The sequence below is a fragment of the Pomacea canaliculata genome, linkage group LG6 (genome assembly GCF_003073045.1).
Source record: "Pomacea canaliculata isolate SZHN2017 linkage group LG6, ASM307304v1, whole genome shotgun sequence".
NCBI lineage: Eukaryota > Metazoa > Mollusca > Gastropoda > Architaenioglossa > Ampullariidae > Pomacea > Pomacea canaliculata.
The window spans coordinates 22,809,366-22,825,250 of record NC_037595.1 but is presented as its reverse complement, the minus strand read 5'-3'; the positions used below and the strand labels follow the sequence as shown (position 1 = coordinate 22,825,250).

The window sequence follows — 15,885 nt, the reverse complement described above, 5'->3', positions numbered from 1 at the left end:
ATGCCTTGCAAACTGGAATGACCAGCGTTGTTGTGATGTTTTTATCATTTTGAGTTCATTTGATAAATATATCTTTGTGCATCCTTCCTTTCTTGTTTGGAATACTATTCCAGTAGTATTTATGGTTGTAGTTTTCTGTTTACTATTGACATTTGAGTAGCTGTTTTTCCCTCAGTTGTAAGCTTATCATATTTAGTGTAGACAAATTTAGTATGTTGTTTTGATTCTGTTTCTGTGAAAACATTATTCTAGACTTGTGAAGTTAATCGCTAAAACCACACAATTTTGTGCATAGTGCACTGACATAAGATAAATTGTTTCAAGTGGTAATAAGAGCACTTCACAACAAATAGGGAAGGATTTTGTGTTGCAATAAACATTGGTGCACTACTGCATGCACATCTTTAAAGGATGCTTAAAGATGGGTCTAAATATTTGTTTCATTTTTTTGTAAGGAACATTCAGTAGAGGGCTCAAGGAAGTAGATTATGTCTGAAAACAAGTAAAATCTTAAATCCAGATTTATGATGTCAGATAGCTTCACCAGCACAAAATGATCACTTATAAAGAAAACATTCCCATCTCACTTGCAGGTATTGGCGGCACAAAGTTCATATCTTTCGAGGAACGCCACTGGCACAGCGAATGCTTTAACTGCTACAAGTGTGATGCCTCCATGGTCGGCCGTGGATTCCTGATGAATGGTGACGAGATCCTCTGCCCTGAGTGTGGACGCAGCTAATCTGTGCATCCATGTAGTTTGTCCTTTCTTCCAGTGTTAGCTACCAGCCATCAGGAAAAAGCAAGAAAAGTTGCATTCAAAAAGCTGGGACTTGTTTCCTTCTGCAGGTTGCTTTGGGTGAACATCCCTTGAACTGATACCAAGATATGACAGTTCTTGGCAAGTTTTACTCAAGGCATGCATACTCTTGCCATAGCATATTTTGGCCATAGCTAATGTTGTCACCAGACAACAGATTTTGCTGAATGGATGATGCAGATCTGTTTTACATTGATGCATATATATACTCCTGCTTCTGCTAGTTCTTTTTAATACAAGACTAGTACAAGTAGAGACAGTGCTGACTTTTGTGTTGCATTTTTCACACATTTTGAGACCACACTTTCAAAGGGGTTTAGTTGGGGGTACCTTTGGAAAGCCACATCTTGTCACATGACCAAGTTTGATGTTGATGGGAATGACCTGTGCTGATGGTACGGAATCAGAATGAGAGGAGAGGAAGTGAAGGCGTGAAACGTGATTGCATGCACAGTTGTAGGGTTTGTGTATAACGAATCAATGTGCATGGCTAAAAGGTATCCTGTGTATAATAGGCTAGCCATGTTTTAAGAACCTGGTTTGACAGCTCATTCAACTTTATATGCCTAGAGGAGAGCTGGTGTATTTTGTAGGTAACTTCTTGCATTATTTTTATTTGATTTTCTTGATGTTAGAAGTTACATTTGCCACAGCCTGCAGTTATTTTGGTCAGTCTGATGGATGGCAGGTTTGTGCTCTGCCTGTTAGTCAGTTTCATGATCACCAGTTTTAATGTTCTGTTATTTGTCTTGAACTTAATTGATTTTTGCCATTAGGAAGTGTGTTTATGCAAGGTGTTGCTATTTCATGTTAAGAGTTTGTTTTCTGTACTTTTCAGATGTTTTGAGTTGTTTTTCTTAGTATTGTGCATTTCCACTTTCCACTCCCTTGTTCTGGCGTTTGTTTAGCCTTCATGAATGTGAATTGTTACTTTGACCATAACCTGCTTTGTTTTGGCACAAAACCATTGGGATGGATGGCAGTTAACAAAATGATATGCAATTTTTTTCACATATTAAATTAAGACTTTAACAGCCTGATGACAAAAGAAGTTCTCAGCATCTAAGCTTCATAAAACACTGTTTGCCTTAAGTTTCAAAATACATTTTCACTTTCTGGGGAGGAGACAAGAAAACACAATACCTTTTGTAAACACACAACTGAAGCACACAAAATTTCAGAAATAGGGCTGCTTCAAAATCCTTGTCCATGCCAGGCAGCACATTTACCTGTGATATGCTTAACATTCAGCCAAGACTTGCTTGCTGTCACCCTTCCTGCCATTGTCAGCTTGCATTTCAGGAAGAGATTTCTGTGCAACAAAGCTAGATGTTGGGGTTATGCTATAGTGCTACAGCTGATCTTTGATCATAAAGAGATAAAGTCTTCATCCTTGTGTACAAGGATGTGTAAAAGTGGTTTGTGTGAAATACCGTCTATCCAACAAAATGTGTAAAATATGTATTTTTTTCCATGCAGGTAAATCTGTTCCTACTTAAATCATTGTACATGCAATGTATCTGACACATGAACAATCTCCAGGCCAAGTGAAGAAGCATGTGCTGGGCACTGGGAAAAGAAAAGTTGCTGCCAAACTATTAGAGTTTGCCATTTCAGTTACAGTCATAAACTACAGAGTTGTGGATTAGCCCATGCACTTTGGAAAACTTGAGAAGGGCTGCTAAAATGAAGTGAGCTGTGAATACAAAAAAGATAAGTATCTGTTGAAGCCTAGGGGCTGTTGTCTGGATAATCATATATTTGCAATATTATTATCTGTACAAACCTCCTGGTCACAGTGCTTGAGTGTTGTTCAAATCCATCTCTGTCTCATTTTAATTCTTTGGTCTATGCACAGCTGGAGGCAACATTAGATGGATTATCTTTGTTGCAAACTTTGACTAAGGCTGATGTACATAGAGTACAGCATTTTATTAAAGTTATTTTTGCATTGTTTATACTGCCAACACCTATAATCTGGATATGTTTCTAGCCCACAATAACCAATAGATTTTCATGCTTTGAAATAGGAATACCCTTGTTAGTCTTGTTTATGTAATAATTTGTGCATACAAGTTGGTCACCTTAATCTATTTTGAAGAAACTTGTTTCGAATATTTATTGCTCCCTTTCTTGCTTGTTGAGTAGCAGCTCAGGTTAATCCTGTTAACTGTTTATCAAGTGCTGAAGTTTGAGAACAATCAAAAAAATGTGCACACAAATACAATGATTGTCAAGGCTGAATGTCAATATGCTGTAGACACACCGTAGGGCCTAATAAAATGTAGCATGAATTATTTTGTCGGCTTAGGGGAGGGCATTTCAAACATGCCACGCAAGTATTTTTATATGTGCAATTGTGGAAAATTACTTTCCTAATTCAAGTGGTAGAATTTCATCAACCATCTCTTAAACACAATTGGGTACTGCCCTGAAGGGAAAGGGTGAGGATGCAGAAAATTTTTATCAATTATTTAAAAATTTAACATTTATACATGGCCTTACTGTTTCTTTCCAGGCATTATGTTGACCTTACTCTGAAATATGTAGCTGCCCATGCTTCAGCTTGTTTACAAAGTCGTGGTCTTGCTGTGTAGTGTGCAGTGTGTAAGCAAACTCTGTGAAAGGGCAGAACAGCAGACACAGAATTTGTGATATGTAGATATAAGCCATACAGGATTAAAAAAAAATTTATTTGAAAATCCAATATACTGTTTGTCATTTTTTTAAATTGTTCTATGGACGAATGAAAACTGCAGATCCTGCATCCACAACAGGCTGGATAATCGGATTGGTATTACCTATATTCACACCACTCCAGTTTGGTAAACAGTTGGTAATCTGAAGAGGGCTCGTAAAGATCTGTTTGACTTGGTAACTTTCAATGTTCAGTGTTGTCAGCAGAAAAAAGGGATAAACTCTGGTTATGACAAGCAATTCCATCCACAGAGTAAAGACAACCAGACAGACCTACAGACAACATTTTTATTTGTCTTGAACCTTTCCCCAAACAGTCTGTAATTTGGATAACTATTGTCCATGTTCTGAATATGGATAATGATTTTCCATGCTTAAACAATAGTTTCCACAATATTGCAGTCATCAACATGTCTTAGGGAATTGTAAAAATTTAGATTTGTTGACCTGTCTGTACACTGCATTTCATGTGAGCATACTTCAAGATGACTTGCAGCTTGGCAAAAGGCAGGCACACAGAAATGAGTGAAGAACTTCTCTTCGTACAAAAGCAAGAACCACAACTTGCAAACATGACATCTTAGCACCAGAAGCACTACTGGCAACACATTAACTGTCTCGTGAAGTCTTGTTTTTCTTCGTCAGTCTTTATGAATGATATCCAATGTTCACCTGAAGCAGTAAATGCACAGCTGACAAAACCAAAGTGGAAACTGAAAAGGCACTTGGCACAAACTGCTCATGCTAGGTGTTCACATGCCCAAGTCTCTTTCTCCTGAAGTAGTCTGTAGCTGCTTCAGTCAGCCAGGAAGGATCCACCACACTCACATCCCTGAAACAGTGCACAAGGAATATTATCGAGAGCTTTATGGGTTGCATTGTATGTGGCTGTGAGGGTAAACTTGTCATACTGTCAGGGTACATGCAATTCCTTTGTTTTAAAAACCCACATAAAACTAACACCAGGTTTATAGGAAAAAAATCCCCAAGTAATTCTGTCCTCATTTCCTTGCTACAGATATTTGTAGATAGAGGTTAATAACATTCACTCTTCATTTACTACGGCCTATCTGGAACTCCCGAGCATTATCTTCCACAGTAAGATCTGCATCTTCAACACAAATCTTTAAGCTGTCCTACTGTGTGGTTCTGAAACCAGGAGAGTGACAAACTCCGTCAACAAGCTCCAGACCTTTACCAACCGATGCCTACGCCATATTTTGGGAATAAGATGGTCTGCAAAGATCTGCAACAGCAGCCTGTGGAAAAGAACAACCAGAATGCCACTAGCCAAAACATCCACAAAGCGCAAATGGGCCTGGATAGGACACACCCTGCGCAAACCAGCTGACACCATTGCCAAACAGGCACTTGACTGGAACCCTCAGAGGAAGATGAGTGTTGAGAGACCGAAGCAGGCTTGGAAAAGAACAGTAGAGAGCAAAGGACGTGGGAAGAGCATGGGCCCAACTGAGGGAAGCTGCCCTATACCGGGTCCGCTGACCAGATGTTGCAGCTCTATACTCCTCGAGGAGTAACAGGACTAAACTAAACTTCATTTACTGACCCTGACGATTACGATACAGGTCGGTGGTTTTCATTACATATAGTAAGATTTTCTCTTACAAGAACTCCACAAGGAGTCTGATGGCTGTTTTCAGACGAAAAGCAATGAAAACATTGAAATCTATATCCAAGATTCACAAGCTACAGACACGCAAATTGTGGAAAACTTTTGGACTGTTGCAAAGGGGCAGGATCCACCGAAACAGCTGAAAGCTTACAAAAACAATTAAAAGCCTAAGAAAAATAGCCAAAAGACCATAAAAAGCAGGTAAGAATTTACAAAAGTAGAAATCAAAGAAGCCAGCCTAAAAGAGTTGATAGTCTACAAAAACAAGCAAACAAAACAACAAAAATAAAAAAAACGAAAAAAATAAACCCCAACAAAACGCACTTAAAAACCTACCCTTTTAGTCCGAGTTATAAACAGATTCCGCGAGGCAGAGATAATATAAATATACTCGGCAAATTTCCGCGCCTGAAACAGCAGTTTATTTATTATCTAATTTCAAAGTTGGTGATTTGCACAATCTTGCTCCCGTTCACGAATAACAAACAGCTAGGCTGTGTCTCGACACGCATATAATTGTAGAAGGTGGAGCAATATATCAGCTTCATCATTCTTCATTTATTGTGCTCTAGTAGTGAAGAGGAGCATAAAACGCTGATTGTCAAGATAATTTAAAATAAAAGTTGAAAATCTACAAAATCTGTCGACCCCGCCAAAACTACAAACCTCCCTAAAAAAAAGTATATATATATATCTTTATAGTTTACACTACTCTTTACAATCTTACATTTTGTTTTGTTTTGTTTTGTTTTGTTGCAGCCTATCTTCGAACGGACTGCCGCCGTTGCAACTAGTTTTTCTCTGTCCTTGCATACATTTCAAGATCTTGTCTCATTCTTTTCTCACCCAAGCTGTTCCGGCCTAGTGCGGGGCGAGTGCGCCAGGCAAAGAAAGCCTCTCCAATGACTCACCTCATGTAGCACTTTGTGGTCTTGACCAGCTCCGTGTAGATCACAACCGCCGGCTTGCTACGCGCCAGGGCTGATGAAGGATGGATGGACACCGGCTCATTGCTGGCCAGCTGAAACGCACACCCACCATCCCATGCGTGTCAGTGCCATCAACATTAATCACACTTTATGCCTCCTAAAGTGACAATGCAAACATTTATTTCGTTAAAGCTGATAAATCCTGAAATGGAAGGGCCATCAAGTTTCGAGGTGGTCGACTGCTAGAAGGAGAACACGCAAATACATCAGGAAAGACACAAAGGAAGGAAGAGATAAAACATTTGGTGTAACGTACCGTGAGATATTCGCCTTCCTTCTGCAGCTGAGCAGCGCTCATAAAAAAACCCGCAGCCAAACATTTCCTGAAAGCAGACGGAACAGATAAGAGACATATCCAGCTGAAGAAAACAATGCCATGCACAAATGCGGCCTTTAACTTCCGCGTGGATGGAAGCGAGTATGATGGTGAGAATGACAATAATCTTTACTCGGCTAAGCTCGCGTCCATGACACTTTGAGTAGCCAATTAGGCGCAGTAAAATAGCAGCGAGCGATACCAACTTTACAGTTCTTTTAAATCTTCCTTAACCTTGCTTAAATATCTTGTGTGAAAGTAAATGACAGAGAGATAAACTAGTTTGGCACATAAACATTTGAAACAGAAGATTGTCGCTGTCCCCATTAGCATCTCCGGTTATTCATGTCTGTGTGTGTGTGTGAAACTTCGAATGGCGAAAATGGAAGGTGAATTTTAACACCTCCTCCCATTACCTCCTACAAAACAAGTCAGTTTTATGCACCCATTATCACCTAGAAAACCCCATAAGAAAAATTCAAAAGACGGAAGAGCGATGATCGAAAAGCTTTAACAAAAAGCAAACCAAAAACGCAGCGTAAGGGAGAAAAAATACCCAAAAGCCAGCATGGGTATGTGAAAGCAGAAACTAGTCGGGTGAGCGAGTAACAAAAAAGCCCTCGTGCAGGAAAAGACCGCCCCACCCCCTACCCTCAGACTACCTGTCCTCCCACCCCACCTCCAAAATGATGCATTTGCTATCCGCTGAACTAAGAACTCGCTTTTAGTTATCTCTTCATCCCAAGCAGCCAGGTACAAACATAACTGCGAACACATCAGAGAAAAGCAATGCTCGTGCAGGGAATGATGACAGCGTTGCTATGGAGATCTGTACTGGTTATGGAGACAAGGATATCTGGTCCCGTGGTGTACGTACGTAAGCGCTGATAACAACACGACCTACCAGCCCCACCGCCATATCGTGTAAGCGTCGGTATCATCAACTACTACAACGTCGCCGCTGTTTGCCTCACGTGGTCTCTAGCACCCATGCCACACGCGCAGCAGGTGCATCTCAAATGATTATTCATACTTTAACGACTAGAGAAGTGCAATTTTTTTTCCTAATAGATGATTAATGCAAGATATATGTGGGCAAATACCACTCCTCTTCAGTTTACAAGATACACGCCCAAAAACATGAACATTTACAACGAGAGTTCAAAATCAAGAGCGTCACGTTTGTACACAAATATAACAAATTTTAAAGGCTAATTTTTAAGTAGATAATTTTGTATTATGTCATAAATACAAAAATTGGCCTTGGAGGGGAAAATGTTCTCCACCCCTGGGCTATATCTTATCCTTCTACTTTTAATTTAGATGTCAGCTTGAATTCTCGATTGACATTCCGTGCTCAAAGCTTCACGAATTAATTAAGCGCAAATGTTTCTAAGCTTTTAGCAGAACTTCCGCGTGTTGGGTGGGAATGCGACCTCTGCTCTTCACTCCTTCCCCTCTCCCCATACAAAACCGTTGCAAGCGTTGGTTGACCCGCCAGCACGTCGCGCGAAGTACATCGACACAGCTATGGCCGACAGGAAGTCATGCACGTGCACACCGAGTCGCCCTCACAGCTTATTTTCCTTTTGCAGCAGCCCTCACGTCTCCCCTTCCTCTTTCACCTCCGTCACTCCACAAAGAGAAAGATTTCCACTCATGGATATAGGACACGCACCTGAATGCAGATGGTCGTCTGGAGTGTCCACTTATGTATACGTTTGAGCTGATGTTATACTGTATTTATATTCTGAGTGGTAATACGAATGCATTCAGATTTTTAATTCTTGCGAGAGAGACTCTAAGTGCAAAGCATAAATGAATTGGATGTGGTAAGTTTAATTTTATAACTTCTGTTAATGTTTTATGTAATGTGCTGTTCTCATGTTACTATTAGCAGACAAAACAATTTTCTGAAAAGAATGAATAAAGATACTGTATTACCCCGTGCCAGATTGGTGAATGTCGTGGAGAATGAAATGAAAAGGAAAAGAAATCTGGAACTCATGTTTATCGGGAAAAAAGCGCGATAACCATGCCAAAGTCTGAAAACACACACACACATTGTAATCTGTTACAAATGTATGTGCGCTGTCCAACGGGCAACCGAAAATTTTCCTTAAAAAATTCTGATTGAACGCAGGAATAGTTGATATTTCGTTTGCCCGCTTTTAAAAAGTTCACGCGCATGCATTATAAGCATAGAACAATAAACGGAGGTTTCCTATAAAATGAGTGAGATGAACGAGGTAGTGGTCAGAACTTCAGTCTAGGCGAAACCTGTCCCCTTCCATGTCCAACCTCAGTTATAAACGCCTCTAGCTATACACCTCACCAACGCCTCTCCTTTCCCAATCCCTACCGTCCCTCAGTTCCTAACTCGCAGACGACATAAAGTTCTCAACTGTGAGGCAGGGAGCTGGGGAGCATCCCCTGGAATCGACAGTTAGTTCTGCCACTCGAGATGTTTTCCCTCCGCTCCTTATCTGTGATCTGTGTCACGGGGGCTAAAAGCTCACACATAACGAGTCGGCGCTGGGTTACGAGGGCATAAAGAGCGCCGTCACGACTCCTGGGCCATCCGGGTCTTCAGAGGACGAGAGATGAGCGGGTGGATTGCCTTGGGTAGGCGGAGCTGAGGTAAATACAGGCGGCCTGTACCTGCTCTGGCAGCAAACTTCGCGACGCCGCGGTCAGAATCAAGTGTCGACGTGCAGCTTAACGTCAAGTACTGACGTGAGGTCAGGCTGACGCACAGTCCAGGGTCAACTGTTGACGCATAGGTCAAGAGCTGACGCAGTCTAGTATCTCGTGTTAATGCACAGGCTTAAAGATTGAAGTGTTGTGTAGCGTCAGGTGATGGCATGCAGTACAGTCTTATGCTTTGACTTGCGGTCCATCTGACGAACAAATAAATTTTGTGGTGTAATCAGGTTGTCTCGCAAGAACCGACAGGCGGCGCCCTAAAATTAAACGTCGACGAGGTGGACATGTTAAAAAGGATGCACCGCATCACTAATACTACTCCTTTTTCTCCAGTTATCCCCACCCCACCCCGCTGGCTAGCTAGAACAGGTTTTTCCAGTTGAGACATTCGGTGTGGCAAGTGCATTGTAAAGATGATTAAAATTTTTATTATTACTTCAAATACTTCACGGGATACGAAGAGGTGCAATTTTTTTCATCACACGTTAACATCTTGCAGATAAAGCAAGTCTGAAGATAATTATTTTTTAAAAAACTTGTTTCAATCATATTTTTCACAATCACAATCAGCTTTCTTGTGGCATGACCTCTTAACTATTAGTTTTTTTTTCCATTTCGCATACGGTTTTCGTTAAAAGCTGAAAAAACAAAAGAACAAGCGAATTCACAGTCACGAGAAGAAGAAGGGAAAGAGATGAAAAAAAGAATTAGAATCGTCAAAATGTTTTGATCTGTGTTGCCTAATACCCAACCAGGTTTCGGTTATTTTCAGTTAGCGCTAGGTGCGGCGTCTTCACTTTACAAGTCGGCAGACTGTACGCCCTCTGTTGGTGACGCAGCATCTGGACCCCAGCGTTCTTTCCTGGCGCCGACATTTTCTTGGCACGAGATTAGCAACAAAGCGTTTGCAAGAAAACAGATCGACATCACAGTTCACCCTTCACGTGGGGTTGGTGGTGGTGGTGGTAGGAAGGAGTGAGTGGAAGGAGAGAACGGGATTCAAACAACCTTCCCTGGCATCCCATTGTTGACGTCACAAGTACTACTGTGTTCACCTACCCCTCCCTCGTCCCCTACTAATGACGTCACCCAGACGAAGTGCGATGGTGTCCAGATACCCGGCCTGTCTTGCCTCCCAGGTGATTCCGCAGAACTTTCACCTGGCGTGAAGCCACAAAGGCTAGACCTTGCTCGTCATCGTAAGAGAAGAAAAAGAAAAATGCACAGCAAGTGCTGTCGTGGTCAAAAGAAAACTGCTGCACATGCAGCTCTGAGTGAAGATACAAGTTCCGTGCAGCGACGCAGCAGGCAAAAGCGGCAAACACCACTACAAGGAGAACAGTCGGTGTGTTGAAAGCATCATCGCTCGTGTTTCCTCCGGCGATTTACAGGAAGAGAACGGCGTGTGCACAAAGCGCTATTCAGTGACGCGCGCACAGTTTTACACCCACGTCATCAGCTCTTTGTCATTCAATTTCTGTTATAACCCCCCTGCACGCACACACCCATTTCTAAGCCCTTTAGTAAAACAATTTTATTAATAAACATGTGAATTTCGGTCATGGCTTTTACTTGTTTCAAGTATATGCATTTCCAAAACTTCTTTTATCCTCTCCCCAAACCCCACCCCGATTTTTCATAAGGGGCGTGACCTACTGCGTATACCCCTCCACTAAGCCAACATACGCACATGTCCCACCCAATCCATGTTGCAACCTGTTGCTGCACGGTGGATGTTGTTTTTGTTGTTGTTCTTGTTCGGTAAAAGGTAAAGGTCGTCCCCCATTTTTTCCTAAGGTTGTTGTGGGAGAAGGGGATGCATTAGAGACCATACTTTTCTTGGCACCAGCTTTTTATAGGGAAGTGCCCCTCTCCCTCCTTTTTACCGTTCCCCAGTCCTCTATGACGTCAGCTACCCATTCCCGACTCTTGCGCCACACGGGTATCGAGCCACCACGCCTTCGGATTTGTACCCCTGTGCTCATGGACCTTAGTCCGTGCAAGCGCTCAGTCCACACAGATATCCGCTTCCCCACTGTTCTTGTGATGTTCACACCAAGCAGACGTCAGGGGCGGCCGGCCAGACTTGCCTAATAAGGTTCTCCACTCGAAATTATAGATCTCTCTCACTCTCTGCTGACGTCTAGTGTACGCCAGCTTGACGACTGCTGCGCCAAGTCGGGACGTGCGACCTTTATCTGCTGGCTAAGCGCCACCTGACGGCTACAATCCGGCGCTATCTGGCACCACGCGCGCCGTCCTCAAGTGGACGCGGCTAGAATAGCGTGGAGGCTTGGATGAGGCACACAGAACACAACCTCTGGTCCAGAACCGCATACAGGATCGTGTTTGATGTGACGCAACATGAGCCACCTCAGTCTTTACGTTCTTATTTGTTCATACATCATTCACACCAGAACTCTCTAGTCTTCTAAGACAAGAAAAAACAAAACCTGTTTCGTCAAGTAGTTGGTGGGAGATGGGGTGAGGAGCGGGAGGTGCTAAGAACGATTACTATAAACAAGAGAGATAACAAAGAATGACGTCATCACACGTTGATACAGCCAGCCACTCTGACGTCAACACGCGCACAACCAGCCACTCTGACATCATCACCCGAACAGACCACAACTGACGTCATCCAGGCGCTGAGCTGACCTGACGGAAGTGGTGGTGCGGCCGCACGAGGTGACCTCCAGCCCCTGGCGCGTGCAGATGTCGCGCAACTGTTTGCGCACGCTCGTCGCCGTCGACAGGTTCCTGCCGTTGAGGAAGTTGCACTGGCAGAATTGCTGCAACACACGCACAGCGTGACGAGATGCGACCTTGCTGATAACGCACGCGCGCACACATGCGCTTGTACACTTGGTGCGTTCAGGCCTTTCTCTCTCTCTTTCACACCCCACCACCCCACCACCATCTTTACCCTCACTGAAAGCACCGACTACAGATATCTATCGGCACCAGACGGAGACGTGATCTTGTCTGTTATGAGTGATGAACAGATCGCCGCCTCTACCCTCCCGTTCACCACTAACACCTTAGAACACCTCTAGTGATACCAACAAGACCCCCATTACTATCATCCCGTGCACTACCACTCCATCTTATTTCCAGATCCACTCCACATGCATCAACCTCTCCCCCCCAAAAAACGCACTATAAAAAAATTAAAATGTAAAAAAAGAAACCTTGCTGCTTTTGGCTGCCTTGTGAGCTCTGAAGATGTTGAGCAGGGTGATGTGATCGCCCTCACTGGACATGAACTTGTCGCGGGCAGCCTGCGCTTCGTCCTTCTGCAAACACACACGTAAATCAGGAGGTGAGTAGTGCGACCCAGCAGCCTGTAACTTACTAGCGAGTACAAGTAACTCAGCCAAAGACGATGAGAGCGGGTAAGGACTACGGCATGCTCATACTTAATGCATATATAATACCCACATAATGTACTAATATCAGCTGGATATCTAAAGAGGGAACAAGCATCTCAAAGCCAACTAATCAGAGAAGTAAGCTTCTTTACACTCAACCCTTCATCCCAGGTAAGCGGATAGCGGAATGTTTAAAGCAATGGCGCCTGAACCGAAAGGCGACGGTTCGATACTTGTGAAGCGCAGTAAACGTCCCCCAGTCGATCCAGCTAGAATGAATCTCTGGCTACAGAGGGTTAAGGATATTAGTGAAAGGAGCTGGGCATCTTCATTATATATCATGATCCCGAGAAAAGTGAGGTCTGTAACACCACTCACGACCTAAGAAAGGTTAGGGGACGACCTTCACCTCTTACGTACCTTCTTGCCACCACCCCTCGTTCCCGGTTCTTTCTTCTTCTAATATGCGAAATAAATCAGCAACTTCAAATTGATACTCACACATGTACAGATCGGGAAATCAAGATTTACGGATCAGGGGCATTTCAAGATCGCGAAACCCGATATCTCGAGATGGAGAAGACGATATGTACAGGGTGATAAATGGAATCCATTACAGGGGAATGTTTTATACACTCAGCGTGTATGTCCCAGGGCATAACTATGTTAAAAAGCCAGCACATCTACACAAATAAGCGCTTCTTTAATTTGCCTTTTCAAACCATTCTTTACAGTGACAGAAACTTAAGGTTTTGCGCCAAATTAATGATTACATGTCATTTGGCGCTGCACCATCTTTAGTGAGAAATAATAAGAAAAGAAATGCACGGATAAGATTTATCTGTTTCGCTAAGATATCTAACGACAAGACACGAGGTTACATGTACGACAGCAGAAGGAAGGAAGACATAAAGGGTCGCCGTGCCATGCACCTGCTGTCGGCAGAGCGCGCGTGCATGCAGCCCGGGAAATGTGATTTTATTTTTTTCTGATTTTGTTCAGGGTCACCTGCTGTGCAAAGTGCGGGTGCGATGACGTGGTCATGTAGACTACGTGGCGCATATTTCCTGCTGTTTTGACAATTGTAACACCTCCCACTCAAAGCAAAAATTGAAGGGATCGGCCCCACCCTCTTCCTATCCCATTCCATATAATCACACATCTTTAAATTCATCAATAAACAAATTTAACAATTTAAAAAGAATGTACAATTTTATACTTCAAAGCAAAGGTATGCAGAAAAAGAGAATATATACAAAGAGAAGAAAGAAAATTCTACATGACAGAAGTGAGTAAGCGGTATGCAAAAGTAAAGAGTAAACAGACAAACCAAACCGACATTTAACAAAGCGAATGCTTTCTCTGTTGCCAAGAAACCGTCTAATAAAGGATGAGAGTGGAGTGGGGGTGAGGGAGGAGGTCTGATGTTTATGACAAAGTTATAAAAGTCAGATAATAGCTTCGCCGAGCGGGTGCATAAGGTTCAGGGGCCACATACATGACGACAGAGCGATCCCAGGGGTAAAACGCGCAAAATGGACAAATTTCTAGTCTCCTTTGTTACGATGCACTGTCCACACATCGAGAATAATGCGTTATATTGCTTTATCAATGGAATTTTTGCAACTACTGTATAACTATGGTCAAATGGCTTTATATCAACAGAGACGAGACGCTTGCTCTCCATTTTCCCCAAGACCACGATCTCGCTTCGTGAATACGGCCCCTAGGCTGGCACACACACACACTCACAAAAAGCTTTAAAAGACAGCTGGTAAGCGTAGAATTCTCCAGAAGTTCACGCCGTAAAGTGAGTGATGGAAGTGTAGAAATCCACCCAGCGTCTAGCTGGGAAAAAAAACGAGATGAAAAAAAACCAACCCGAAACTCCACGCTATACGATGCGTGGGTGTGAAAAATATGGCAACCGAAATGTCAACCAAACGCAGTCTGCTATTAAGGAAATGTTCTCAAGCAGGAATGTCTCATTTTTCAACTGTGCATGAAGTGACGAACAATAGCACACAGAAACAGTGGGATACGCAGCATATAAAAATAAAGTTGTATTATAAAGCTTATGTGGCTCGACAGGCAGACGACCACTCCCATGAGACGACCATGACGATGAGACGATTTGTCGTCGTTTCATTTCATCATAAGGTCTCTTTTGCTACTCAACACCTCGAGTTCATCTCTAAAGCTGATTCTGATTACAGTGACCATCACTTTCAAAATCGTGTAAGACATTTTAGAACAACGGTGAGAAGGCTTAAATTAAGAAGAGCAAATCTTTCTTAAAACGATTCTGAAACACCTGCACAACGCTTCTAAACGACGTAGATGCAATTTTCGAAAAATATTTATCAATTTGCTTCTACAAAACAGTTCAAAGGTTAACACATGCGTTGTGCAAAGTGGTTCCCACTAACATCTGATTGCGATATCCGTAAACTTGTAAACTCAAGATCTCAATCTATCAAATGAGGGGAAAGCGACTAATAATAACTACGCACTTGAACCACCCCTCCCACAGAAAAAAATACAAGCAATACCAGCAAAAGTATGGCTTTGGTAAACAAGCAACATGACCAGGTTTCGAGCCGGATTCTGGCTTTCTTCCCGAGGCTATTAATTAATGTGAGAGGAGGAAGACAGCAAGTACACGTAGCAACAGGCGGCAAGCGGCCAAGGGCAGTAACTAACAAGACAAATAATAAAGGGGAGTAACTAAGGCAGGAAAATGGTGAAAGTCACTAACAGCAGAAAACGCTTGCCCACCCACGGAGGTGTGAACTAATACTAATAATGAGGATCTGTGTAGCGCATTTTCCTAGTTAACTGAACGCTCGTGCGCTTAGTCAAAAGAAAGACACAAAGTGCAAATATCACACACACGGACACGCACACACACACGGACGCAGACACGGATACAGACCAAAACATGTCAGCAAACAAACAGACACATCACAAAAACACAAGACAGAAAATCCTGCACACGAAGCCTGCCAGGGAAGTTCTGGCATAAAAAAAGGACTTGCAGACAGTGTGAGAAGGAAAGGTGAAAGGTCAGTTTGAGGTAGCGCGCGTGAAACCGGCAGAGAAAGCCGAAACTGCCGTCGTACGCACAAGATAACACATGTGAACAAAAACACATGTGAACAGTAGTCACAATGTTTGACACACATCTGCGGGGCAAAGGACAAAAAAAGAGAGGGAAAGCAGTCACCCTCCGGTCTAAGAGGGACAGAGAAAGGCAGCGCTGTAAAATTCAGACCGATCCAGAAACCTCCCATTTCTAAGCGGCTTCAAAGAGGCGGAGGTTCGTCTCGTGGGGAATGTGAAGCCCTTGTTTG

The 15,885-nt window shown here is 42.9% G+C and overlaps 2 protein-coding genes across 4 annotated transcripts in view; one reads left to right on the top strand and one right to left on the bottom strand.

The window, feature by feature from the left end:
• The window catches only part of LOC112565532 (four and a half LIM domains protein 2-like), a 58,867-nt gene extending 55,340 nt beyond the window's left edge, over positions 1 to 3,527 (top strand). For all 3 annotated transcript variants that reach the window (XM_025240998.1, XM_025240997.1, XM_025241000.1), the window contains one exon: positions 594 to 3,527. In XM_025240998.1, the coding sequence (XP_025096783.1) occupies positions 594 to 742 (149 nt within the window). In that variant the 3' untranslated portion in view covers positions 743 to 3,527. The remainder of the gene's footprint in view (positions 1 to 593) is intronic.
• A 264-nt stretch (positions 3,528 to 3,791) lies between these two features.
• LOC112566178 (ATP-dependent RNA helicase DHX33-like) overlaps positions 3,792 to 15,885 on the bottom strand; it is a 35,737-nt gene continuing 23,643 nt past the window's right edge. The window contains 5 exon segments of the mRNA XM_025242171.1: positions 3,792 to 4,349; positions 6,062 to 6,171; positions 6,396 to 6,462; positions 11,820 to 11,953; positions 12,353 to 12,457. Of these exon segments, the coding sequence (XP_025097956.1) occupies positions 4,262 to 4,349; positions 6,062 to 6,171; positions 6,396 to 6,462; positions 11,820 to 11,953; positions 12,353 to 12,457 (504 nt within the window). The 3' untranslated portion in view covers positions 3,792 to 4,261.